The sequence below is a fragment of the Balaenoptera musculus genome, chromosome 8 (assembly GCF_009873245.2).
Source record: "Balaenoptera musculus isolate JJ_BM4_2016_0621 chromosome 8, mBalMus1.pri.v3, whole genome shotgun sequence".
Lineage (NCBI taxonomy): Eukaryota > Metazoa > Chordata > Mammalia > Artiodactyla > Balaenopteridae > Balaenoptera > Balaenoptera musculus.
The window spans coordinates 5,020,435-5,033,629 of NC_045792.1; the positions used below are offsets into that span (position 1 = coordinate 5,020,435).

At 35.6% G+C, this 13,195-nt stretch overlaps 1 protein-coding gene across 10 annotated transcripts in view; it reads left to right on the forward strand.

Annotated features, from left to right (window-relative positions):
• Positions 1 to 13,195, forward strand: part of ARHGAP32 (Rho GTPase activating protein 32) — a 277,525-nt gene that overhangs the window by 233,135 nt on the left and 31,195 nt on the right. For all 10 annotated transcript variants that reach the window (XM_036859505.1, XM_036859507.1, XM_036859508.1 and 7 more), the window contains 2 exons: positions 3,985 to 4,134; positions 10,768 to 10,870. In XM_036859505.1, the coding sequence (XP_036715400.1) occupies positions 3,985 to 4,134; positions 10,768 to 10,870 (253 nt within the window). The remainder of the gene's footprint in view (positions 1 to 3,984; positions 4,135 to 10,767; positions 10,871 to 13,195) is intronic.

Consider the following 13,195-nt stretch of genomic DNA (forward strand, 5'->3'; position numbering starts at 1 on the left):
TTGTCTTTAACTTCATTCGAAACAATTTTGTTAGATTGTATTGTGGCAGCTGTCATATCAGCGTGCATTTTAAAAAAACTTATCAAAATGGGTGAATTTTTGTGTAGCCACTTTAATATTGAAGATGGAAGAAAAAAAGCAACACTTTCGGCATATTATGCTTTATTATTTCAAGAAAGGTAAAAACGCAACCGAAACGCAAAAAAAGATTTGTGCAGTGTATGGAGAAGGTGCTGTGACTGATCGAACATGTCAAAAGTGGTTTGCGAAGTTTTGTGCTGGAGTTTTCTCTCTGGACAATGCTCCACAGTCGTGTAGACCAGTTGAAGTTGATAGCGATCAAATCGAGACATTAAATCAAATCGAGACATTAATTGAGAACAATCAATGTTATACCACTCGGGAGGTAGCTGACATACTCAAAATATCCAAATCAAGTGCTGAAAATCATTTGCATCAGCTTCGTTATGTTAGTCGCTTTGATGTTTGGGTTCCACATAAGTTAAGCGAATAAAACCTTGACCGTATTTCTGCATGCGATTCTCTACTTAAACATAATGAAAATGTTCCATTTTTAAAACAAATTGTGACGGGCCATGAAAAGTGGATACTGTACAACAATGTGGAACGGAAGAGATTGTGGGGCAAGCGAAATGGGCCACCACCAACCACACCAAAGGCCGGTCTTCATCCAAAGAAGGTGATGTTATGTATATGGTGGGATTGGAAGGGAGTCCTCTATTATGAGCTCCTTCCAGAAAACGAAATGATTCATTCCAACAGGTCTAATTGGTACTGCTCCCGATTAGACCAACTGAAAGTAGCACTCGACAAAGAGCATCCGGAGTTAGTCAACAGAAAATGCAGAATCTTCCATCAGGGTAATGCAAGACCTCATATCTCTTTGATGACCATGCAAAAACTGTTACAGCTTGGCTGGGAAGTTCTGATTCATCTGCTCTATTCACTAGACATTGCTCCTTTGGATTTCCATTTATTTCGGTCTTTACAAAATTCTCTTAATGGAAAAAATTTCAGTTCCCTGGAAGACTATAAAAGGTACCTGGAACAGTTCTTTGCTCAAAAAGGTAAAAGATTTTGGGAAGATGGAATTATGAAGTTGCCTGAAAAATGGCAGAAGGTAGTGGAACAAAACAGTGAACATGTTTTTCAACAAAGTTCTTGGTGAAAGTGAAAAATGTGTCTTTTATTTTTACTGAAAAACCAAAGGAACTTTTTGGCCCACCCAGTAGTTTCTTTTTCTCATCACTATTACTACACTCTGTTTATTTCCTACGAGCAGTTAAAAGCAATCTGAAATTACCTTGCTGTCTTAATTTAGGCTGTATCATACAGTGGCTAAGAACTTGGGTTTTGAGCTAGACCACCTGACTTTTAATCCTGGTTCCATGACCTTAGACATGTTACTTAGCACTCTGTGCCTGAGTTTCTTCCTCTAAAAAGGGGGTAACAATAGTATTTTCCTTATAGGATCCTATGAGAAATGAATGGTTAATAAATATAAACACTTATGCAGTTGTTGGCACGTAACTAAGCATAAAATAAATGCCGGCTATATGGGTATTATTATTTGTTCATTGTCCTTCTCTCCTCAGTAAGCTCTGACAGCAAGAGCTTGTTTCACTTGTTGCCCACTGTACTCTCAGTTCCTGAGGTACAGGAGGCACTTTACATGTTTGTTGCTAAATGAATAGTAGTTAAAATTCAGTTCCCATCCCTTTGAAACATTCCTGGAAATCTGACTAAAAGAATGTTTTCTCATGTACATCATATGCAGTTGCCAAATCCAACAGATATTTTCATCAAATTCAGCGTCAAAGTACAAATGCCTACTTTTTAACATGTGTCTTGGAAGTTCTGGCCAATTATTAAAATCTGAAAAAGAAATCAGAAACAGGATGGAATTACCATATTTGCTTTAACACAATTATATATCCATGAAATCCGAAAGGATCAACTAAAATTCTCCTAAAATTGTTGAGAGTTTAGAAAATGATCAGATTTGAGCCATACATAAAGAAATAATTTTCCAGTATACCAGTAACTACCAGTTAGGACTGTAATTGAAGAAAACTATTATTCTACAAAAGCAGCAAAAAAAAAAAAAAGAAAAGAAGGAAAAATACTTAACAATATCCCTAACAAGAAATATGTGGAATGTGTCTTTTCATAAAGAAAATTAGAAAACTTTACTGCGAGATATAAAAGCTTTAGAAAACTGATGACACACCCTGTTTCCAGGTAGAAATATTGACTATTATAGAAATTAAAATTCCTCCAAATATATAAATGTAATGTTAAATTACCGTAAAGCAAACTCATTTGTTTTTATTCATTAATCTTCTCAAAATTATTTCAAAGTTTGTTAGAGAATGTTCAAAAATGAACAAAAATGGTTTGATGGCCATACTTCTAACAACAAAGATTCATAACACACAATCTGGTAGCAACTAGGGGAGAATAAAACTCATACAAGTTCAGTAACTTTTAATATACTAATATTACAAGTGTGACATACTTCTGAAGTTACCCCAGTGTGCTATAAATGTCTCAGCAGATAAGAGACCATGTCATTTAACTTCGTAGCAAGGATCTCAGATACAGGCGAGGTTGTACTTTACCCAGTGTCACAGCATGTTAGAGATAGCATCAAAATTATACTGACGATTCTAAGTAAACTTTAAGTAATTGGTATAGAAAAAATAAATTTCCTCTTTAATCTGCGTACAGTCTAGGATGACTACCTTGTCCCAGTTTGCTCAGGACTTTGCTGGTTTTAGCACTGAAAGGCTCATGTCCCAGGAAACCTCTCAGTTATGGGCAAGCCAGTTACAGTTGATCACCTTTGTACAGTTCATAGAAAAGATGCTTAAGTCTGTAAATAGAGTTTCCCCCAAAATGTAAAGAGAGTGTTTAATCTGGTCAGAGTAACCCATCTAGTGGTCCATTTTGGCCACAAGTTAATCTCAGTGCACAGAATTCCTACAGGAGGATTCATCAGTTCAAGGGATTTATGATTTGGGTTCACTCAAGAAACTATAGCAGGGTTCAGTAAGACTCCTGTAATCATATACAAACTGAGTAGGAGGACTGAGGCCATGTGGCTTAGTGTTCTATCCTGCAGCTAATCTCTGATCTTATGGTAATTTGTTGTGTGTTGACTTCTAGAGTAATTTTCCCTGCAGGCTGTACTTCTCAGCAAAAGTCAGTTTTCTAAGGATTTGTTTGCTTTCAGATCTTTTGCTGTTATCTTTCTAACATATAAGTCAGTGGAAATATCTTACTATATGTAACTTATCTCTTGCCTTGATCTACAAAGGATTTAAGGTAACATATTTGGTGTACTATAGATGAATGTTAATAGAAAATCTAATGCTTTTTTATGTGTCTGTGTGTCTTGTACTTACATAGCCATTAGTTTGACAAGTGTGATCTATATCATAATGCAATGAGAAAGAGGGAGTTGTTTATTTTTTCAGTTTTACATTCCAGATTGTAAATGTCATGAAAATTTCTAACCACTAAATAAAATATTTTAGAAATTAACTAGAAATGCAGTTTCTAAATTTACACCATTTTAAGTCTTACTTATCATGAAGATCTCCAAAGCAATATACAACTCAGGTTCCAGTTGTCATCCTGTAACACGCTTGGGTAGCATTGGGAAGGTGGCTGGTTTACCACGCTTGATTTAAAAAAGTCACAAATTATAATACTTCAGTTTGCTCACAATCCCATCAAATAAGATCACAGGCTCTTGAGAAGAATATGCAAAAACCCTGATATTATTTATAAAGCAACTGTTTCTGCAACTTCTGCTGAAAATTTCCTACAGAATATAAAGTATACTTGTAATAGATTATTTTGTAGTCAGCTGTTGAGATCTGCATTTCTTTTCACACTAGGTAAAAATGTGACCTCTTGCCCCAACTAAGGTATTTTCTCTTTATTATTATTTTTTAGTATCTAAAAAGCACGGCAAGCTCATTACTTTTTTACGGACATTCATGAAGTCTCGTCCAACAAAACAGAAGTTGAAGCAGCGTGGGATCTTGAAAGAAAGGGTATTTGGTTGTGACCTGGGGGAGCACCTTCTGAATTCTGGTTTTGAAGGTAAAAATAAAATTTATGAACTCATAATTTTAGTTTCTGACCTCTCCCTGTTGATTTCCTATAATCAATTAAAGTAGATTAGACAAGCAGTACCTATTCCAAGTAAGTTCAACAGCACGTATTGAATGTTCTCAGGTACTCATCTGAGTTCTGGGGTAGCTGAGAATCAAGAGGGGTCTAGGAATGCACTTTGGCATCAGAGATGCTTGTGATCTGTTCAGGAAGAGGAAAACATTCACACAGAGGGTATAGTAGCTCTGCTAGTTTACATTATTTTCATATCTGTCCAGATAGCTTCCTCAGCCAGTTTTCCTTCTCACAGTTTATTCTAAAATGTTTATTTCTCTTTTGAAAAAAAAGTCACAGTTTTGAGACTGTGTATTACCAAGACCAGCCTCCCAACTTTTATAACTAAAAATTTAAATTCCTTTTTCTGTAAATTAAATTCTTATTCAAGAATTCAGTGCTTGGATGAATGGATGGATGTGATCATTATGAGGGAGTGCTTTCCAGTTTGTTATTAGCTTTCAAATATCAATTCAGCAAGTTTTAGTTGTGCTTAGAAGTTTTGGTTGTGTTTCCATTCTTAGTAAGTATGGTAGAGAGGACAGATGCCAATATATAATTTCTTTATGAAAAATAACAGGTTTAATAACTGTAATAGTTATATATCCCCTAACTATGATAAAATCTATTCTAGTGGAACAAAGGGTTTATAGGTGTCATTGATTTTTTTCATAGGACTTGTTTTATTTGCTGCACATATTTGAAGCCAAGTATCCTTAAAATGAGATCGCTTTTTTAAAAAGTGAGAACTTTGTAGAAAACTAGGTAAAACTACATTTGGTACAAAATGTAAAAAATACTTTAAAACTCAAGGTGAGGAAACTCTGTTGCCCGAATGTATTTCTGTTTGAGGTTATTTGGCCCTTTCAACAAGAGGCTTTCTTAAACTATTGTAAATATACGGGGATTTTATAATCAGAGCACACTGGAAACAAGCAAGGCCCAAATAACCCCTGAAATTAATCCTTTAGGTAATCATATTTTTCTAACCAAAAATCATGATGCACATTCTAATGTGTAACACTGTACCGTGTACTCTTGGCCTGGAAGCCACTGCCTTGAGAATGGAACTTGCCTTTTTCGTCTGTGTTACACAATGCTTGCATGATGCCTGGCATATAAAAGGCTGAATGTGTGAAGGGAATGACTGACTGAATAAATGAAGAGAAAAGAACAGAAATGAAACTGAAACTGTCAAGAAAAATAAAGGACCAATTTTTGTCATACTTACTTATACTTCTTTTAGCCATGATTCTAATTTTAAGGGTCATCAGTTTAATTTAAACATTTACTTCCTATTGTATTGTCATTTGATGATAAAAAAGTACTAAAAATATTAAATAAGAGTGGTTTAGAAGTGTATTATTTGGAGAGTGTGGGAATAATTCTTAAAGTTATATCACCTTTTGGAAGAATCATTTTGGAGGTTTCTAATGTTATGTTTTGACTGGGTGATTATTTAATGTGCACTTGGCTGGTTGGTTAGATGGTTTGAGGGAAAAAGGTAGTTAATAAAATGCCTTTTTATACTAGGATTTCTTCTAATAATGTATTGGGTTCTCATATTACTTTCTTATGTTAGTGAAAAAAAGAATTCAGATCTTTTCTCTTTTTATCTTCCTATACTGTTCTTCAGTTTCTACTCTCTGTTTTTCAAAATGAAAGTTTATGCTCTTCTCTTTCATTTTGCTACTAATTTTAATTTTATGTCTCATTAGTCTCTCTTAAAATTCTAAGTAATAGCAATGTTCAGTTATATAGTTTTATTTATGAAGCTGTATAATGTGATTGTTTTTTGGACATTCAGTCCTTTTACTTAGGGAACATAAAGTGTAAAGAAACAGTTCAGATGTTTTCCATGAAGTATGATGTCTGTAGAGGCTTAGCTGTATAATCAGGGAAAGACCTCTAATTCCCCATATTTTCAAGTTTGCCTACTTGTTTGGGAGAACATAAGCAAGTATGAATATAATATCACATGGTTGTAAGAATCCCAGAGAAGTTATCTATACTTTTTGACAGATGGTACGTTATTTTTTTTTAGGTTTTTTTTTTTTTTTTTGGAGTATAATTGCTTTACAATGTTGTGCTGTACAATGAAGTGAATCAGCTATATGTATACCTATATCCCCTCCCTCTTGGACCTCCTTCCCACCCACCCCATCCCACCCATCTAGGTCATCACAGAGCACCAAGCTGAGCTCCCTGTGCTATACAGCAGGTTCCCACTAGCTATCTATTTTACACATGGTAGTGTATTTGTGTCAAATCTAATCTCCCAATTTGTCCCACCCTCCCCTTCCCCCTCTGTGTCCACATGTCCATTCTCTACATCTGAGTCTTTATTCCTGCCCTGAAAATAGGTTCATCTGTACCATTTTTCTAGATTCCACATATATGCGTTAATATACGATATTTGTTTTTCTCTTTCTGACTTACATCACTCTGTATGACAGACTCTAGGTCCATCCACATCTCTACAAATGACCCAATTTTGTTCCTTTTTATGGCTGAGTAATATTCCATTGTATACATGTACCACATCTTCTTTATCCATTCATCTGTCATTGGACGTTTAGGTTGTTTCCATGTCCTGGCTATTGTAAATAGTGCTGCAGTGAACATTGGGGTACATGTGTCCTTTGAATTATGGTTTTCTCAGGGTATATGCCCAGTAGTGGTATTGCTGGGTTGTATGGTAATTCTATTTTTAGTTTTTTAAGGAACCTCCATACTGTTCTCCCTAGTGGCTGTATCAATTTACATTCCCACCAACAGTGCAAAAGGGTTCCCTTTTCTCCATACCCTCTCCCGCATTTATTGTTTGTAGATATTTTGATGATGACCATTCTGACGGGTCTGACCTCATAGTAGTTTTGATTTGCATTTGTCTAATAATTAGTGATGTTGAGCATCTTTTCATGTGCCTCTTGGCCATCTGTATGTCGTCTTTGGTGAAATGTCTGTTTAGGTCTTCTGCCCATTTTTTAATTGGCTTGTTTGTTTTTTTGGTATTGAGCTCCGTGAGCTGTTTGTGTATTTTGGAGATTAATCCTTCGTCCGTTGCTTGATTTGCAAATATTTTCTCCCCTTCTGAGGGTTGTCTTTTCATCTTGTTTATGGTTTCCTTTGCTGTGCAAAAGCTTTTAAGTTTAGTTGGGTCCCATTTGTTTATTTTTGTTTTTATTTTCATTACTCTAGGAGGTGAGTCAAAAAAGATCTTGTGATTTATGTCAAAGAGTGTTCTTCCTATGTTTTCCTCTAAGAGTTTTATAGTGTCTGGTCTTACATTTAGGTCTTTAATCCATGTTGAGTTTATTTTTGTGTATGGTGTTAGGGAGTGTTCTAATTTCATTCTTTTACATGTAGCTGTCCAGTTTTCCCGGCACCACTTATTGAAGAGGCTGTTTTTTCTCCACTGTATGTTCTTGCTTCCTTTGTCATAAATTAGGTGACCATATGTGTGTGGGTTTATCTCTGGGCTTTCTATCCTGTACCATTGATCTATATTTCTGTTTTTGTGCCAGTACTGTACTGTCTTGATTACTGTAGCTTTGTAGTATAGTTTGAAGTTGGGGATCCTGATTCCTCCAACTCCGTTTTTCTTTCTCAGGGCTGCTTTGGCTATTCAGGGTCTTTTGTGTTTCCATACAAACTGTAAAATTTTTTGTGCTAATTCTGTGAAGAATGCCATTGATAGTTTGATAGGGATTGCATTGAATCTGTAGATTGCTTTGGGTAGTATAGTCATTTTCACAATATTGATTCTTCCAATCCAAGAACATGGTATATTTCTCCATCTGTTTATGTCGTCTTTGATTTCTTTCATCAGTGTTTTATAGTTTTCTGAGTACAAGTCTTTTATCTCCTTAGGTAGGTTTATTCCTAGGTATTTTATTCTTTTTGTTGTGATGGTAAATGGGATTGTTTCCTTAATATCTCTTTCTGATCTTCTGTTGTTAGTGTATAGGAATGCCAGAGATTTCTGTGCATTAATTTTGTATCCTGCAACCTTACCAAATTTATTGATTAGTTCTAGTAGTTTTCTGGTGGCATCTTTAGGATTTTCTATGTATAGTATTATGTCATCTTATTTTTATGAAAATTCTGTAATGCAAGCTAGGAGAGCCTGATAATGCAGAAATAAAACCCTGTCCTCTGAAGAGTTTTCTTCCAAGGCAAACCTTTTGTGTACTTGCTTGAGTTAGCATGCTAACTTGGAGCATGCTTTATGAGAAACATCTTCTAAAAAAAAAATACAGCTTTGTTTTCCTTTCTCTCTTTAAGTAATTATGTTAATTGCCCCAATAATCTCTACATATATTTTCTTTGAAATAGGTGATAGAAATTTTCCAGCCCCAGATTTTGCTATTCTACCTCTCATTTGCAGAGTAGAAGCCTAAGGCATTGAGGTTATCATTGATGGAACAATTTTAGAAATAGGAGTCAAACTCATAAAGATACTTTATATTTTGCATTTTGCATATCATTTTGACATAGAGATTGCTTATATTATCAAAGTCAATCCACAAAAAATACCCAACAATTCTGCCTGCCCTTTATCTCTACCACATATACATATTCCCTTTCTTGTTACTAAAATTCTTGAATGCTTTTAGAAGTAAAAAGCATACAGCTGAAAATGAATACAGTTCTACATGAAGACCAAGATCCCTATTCTGCTGACTTGGTCAGATAACTTCGTCAGGCTCACAGGGTCCTGTAAATTAATTCATTTGCTAATTTTCTACATTGTGTCAAGACAGTGCTCCTGGATTTTGAGTACACAAGGATGAACAAAGCATGTTTTTTTGCCATTTAAGAGTTTGACTAAGAAGGAGTAATAGCTGTATAAACAGATAAATATTAATTCAAAAATGGCATAGTTCTGTGGGCACCTAGAACCTAGTGCAGCTACCTCTACTTGGGACTTTGGGGGATATTCAGAGAAGGCTTGCTTAAGAGTGATAGTTCAGTTGGGTTTTGAGCAACAGCCAAGAGTTTTCTATAAGAAGATGGTAGTAGAGAAAGAATCCAGGCAGAGGAAATTGGTTTTCCATCACCTGGAAATTGATGGACTTATAGAATGGCTGGTTAGTATGGTAAAAGATGAAACTTCACTTGGCCTAGAGTTGTGAAATATGGTAATAATAAAATAAGTGCAAATGGCAAAGGACCTTAAAATTCAGGCAGTGTATTTCCATAGTTAAAATGTGGCTCTGTACTTGGACTGCTTGAGTTAGCACCTTATTTCTGCCATTTGTTTACTGCTTGTCCGTGGGTAAATCTTCACCTCTCTAAGACTCAGTTTCCTCTCTGTAAAATGGGGATAATGATAGAACTTCTCCCACAGGATTTCTGTGAGAATGAAATGAGAGTATCCATTGTAAAGCACTTAGCATGGCACCTTATACATGCTCAATAATATACCTGCTTTTTAATAAAATTATTCAAAGCTAAGGAGTCTTAAGTTTTAAATGTAAGTTACAGGATCTGATAGAATTTAAAAGACAGGATGCAGGAAGTACAACAAAAGGCAGGAAAACCAAGGAAAAGTCTTCTGTAGTAATAATGATAATATGCTGTAAGTGAAATACATTAGCTAAAATTATCTTATTAAAATATCTTAATTGTTTCATTCCCCACTCTGCATGTTTCATCCCTAATATAGTAGTTTTTTGCACACCAAATAATGTTCTTCCAAGCCGTTCTTTTCATGGATTGTAACTTAAAACGATGAAAGGAACATAGCTACTAAAGCCTGTGAATTCCTCAGTCTGCATTGCAAGACAAATGAAGTTCAGATTTCAGTAATTGTAAATTTTTGAATGGTTAGAAAAATGTTTTATCATAGACTTTAAACGTTCTGTTCTAGACCGTTGTTCAGAGAGGTAACCAAAGTGCCTTTCTCTTCTTCCTGCTTGTGGTTGGTGTCGTTTATGACGAGCTGATACTGTCGGTCAGAAGTCAGTAATTTTAATGCAACGATAGGCAGGAAATTAAAAGATTCCATTTACTTGAAATTGCTTTGACCTTCGCATTATGTTGATGTTTTGTTTATTGGATATAATTGGAATTAGCATTAACTATAAAAATGATAAAAGAAACTTTTAAAAGTGAAAAATTGAAGCACTTAGAATAGGTAGTTGTCAGGCTGGGATAAGCATTTAACTTTGCATATTCATTCACTGTGTACGAAGTTCAGCTGAATAGCTGTATTTTTTAAAAATCTAGAATGGTTTTAGAACTAAACAGTTCCCCTTACTAACATGATCTAAATGAGTCTGTTGCAGAAGATCTTAGAGAAACTATGCTAATGATGTATGAACTCTTCCACTTACCTAAATGTAACAAGATAGAGCCAGTCTTGATTATTTAGCAACCAGTTATCTAGCGTAGATGTGAAATTAAGTAAGTATGCCTTTGTCAGTTTTTGTAGTAGATTAATCTCCCCCCCTTAAAACTTTAATTTGCAAATTTCATTTTGCTAAGACATTCTCATTTTTTGTGACTTTGTTTCCACTGAATACTCTCAATTTAATCCATGTCTTCAAAAATTCTCTCTAGTGCCCCAGGTTCTTCAAAGCTGTACAGCGTTCATTGAGAGATATGGCATCGTGGATGGAATATATCGTCTCTCTGGCGTTGCCTCCAATATCCAGAGACTACGGTAAAACCTAATTTGGCATTTTCTTTTTCGTTCCTACTGTAATTCATTAAAATGAAACTGTTTCAAAATTAAGTCACTTATATTGATAACCGTAATTTTCTGTAAGATAGTTTAGATAAAGTAGGAAATAATATCCATATTGTTCTCTGTGTATATTTTCCTAAATGCCATCTCTTCGTTTGTAGTATCAGAAAACCATGTCCCCTAATCTCTTCAGTACTTGTATTTTCTCTTTGCAATATTTGAAGATTTTTAAAAATTGAATTTGAACCTATGATAACCATGAGAGATGATAATTTACATTATAATAGAATTATTCTTTAGTTAATTACAATTGATGAGAGCGAACTTTCTAATCTCCTTTCACCTGAGCTCTGTAGTATATGTTCAAGTGTGCCTGTATTACATATTGCACATCCTCTCCCATTATAGTGTCAGAGACAGGAATAGTGGTATCCTTTACACCAGCAATAGAATTTTTAATTTTTGCTTAATCTCTTAGATTCTAGTCTATTCTTAATATGTTATTATCCTTTATTTTTCACTGTGGTGCATGATAATTGCCATTATTCTATAGGATTTTAATTGTTCTAATTTGACCACAGAGTTCATCTCTATTTTCAGGAATACACGTTTGGAAAATAACTGAAATTGATTCTTTTCTTTTTTTTTAATAGATCTTTATTGGAGTATAATTGCTTCACAATACCGTGTTAATTTCTGTTGCACAACAAAGCAAATCAGCCATATGCATACACATGTCCCCATATCTCCTCCCTCTTGAGCCTCCCTCCCCTCCTCCCTATCCCACCCCTCTAGGTCATCACAAAGCACTGAGCCAATCTCCCTGTGCTATGCTGCTGCTTCCCACCAGCCAACGGTTTTACATTTGGTAGTGTATATATGTCGATGCTGCTCTCACTTTGCCCCAGCTTCCCCCCCCACCCCATGTCCTCAAGTCCATCCTCTATGTCTGCCTCCTTCCTGCCCTGCAACTAGGTTCATCAGTACCTTTTTTTTTAAGATTCCATATATATGAGTTAGCATATGGTATTTGTTTTTCTCTTTCTGACCTACTTCACTCTGTATGACAGTCTCTAAGTCCATCTACCTCACTACAAATGACCCAATTTCGTTCCTTTTTATGGCTGAGTAATATTCCATTGTATATATGTGCCACACCTTCTTTATCCATTCATCTGTCGTTAGACATTTAGGTTGTTTCCATGTCCTGGCTATTGTAAATAGTGCTGCAATGAACATTGTGGTACATGTCTCTTTTTAAATTATGGTTTTCTCAGGGTATGTGCCCAGTAGTGGGATTGCTGGGTCATATGGTAGTTCTATTTTTAGTTTAGTTTTTTTTTTTTAATAAATTTATTTATTTATTTTTTACTTATGGCTGCGCTGGGGCTTCATTGCTGCACGTGGGCTTTCTCCCGCAATGAGTGGGGACTGCTCTGTTGTGGTGTGTGGGCTTCTCATTGCGGTGGCTTCTCTTGTCGCAGAGCATGGGCTCTAGGCGTGCAGGCTTCAGTAGTTGTGACACACGGGCTTAGTCATTCTGGCTTACGGGCTCCAGAGTGCAGGCTCAGTAGTTGTGGTGCAGGGGCTTAGTTGCTCCATGGCATGTGAGATCTTCCTGGACCAGGGCTCGAACGCATATCCCCTGCATTGGCAGGTGGATTCTTAACCCCTGCGCCACCAGGGAAGTCCTATTTTTAGTTTTTTAAGGGCCCTCCATACTGTTTTCCATAGTGGTTGTATCAATTTACATTCCCACCAACAGTGCAGGAGGGTTCCCTTTTACCACACCCTTTCCAGCATTAAATTTTTTCTAGATTTTTTGATAATGGCCATTCTGACCGGTTTGAGGTGTAGTTCTGATATACATTTCTCTAATAATTAGTGATGTTGAGCATCTTTTCGTGTGCCTCCCAGCCATCCGTATGTCCTCCTTGGTGAAATGTCTACCTAGGTCTTCCGCGTGTGTTTTAACTGGATTGTTTGTTTTATTGATATTGAGCTCCATGAGCTGTTTGTATATTTTGGAGATTAATCCTTTGTTGTTTCATTTGCAAATATTTTCTCCCATTCTGAGGGCTGTCTTTTTGTCTTGTTTATGGTTTCCTTTGCTGTACAAAAGCTTTTAAGTTTAATTAAGTCCCATTTGTTTATTTTTGTTTTTATTTCCATTACTCTAGGAGGTGGGTCAAAAAAGATCTTGCTGTAGTTTATGTCAAAGAGTGTTTTTCCTATGTTTTCCTCTAAGAGTTTTATAGTGTCTGGCCTTACATCTAAGTCTTTAATCCATTTCAAGTTTAT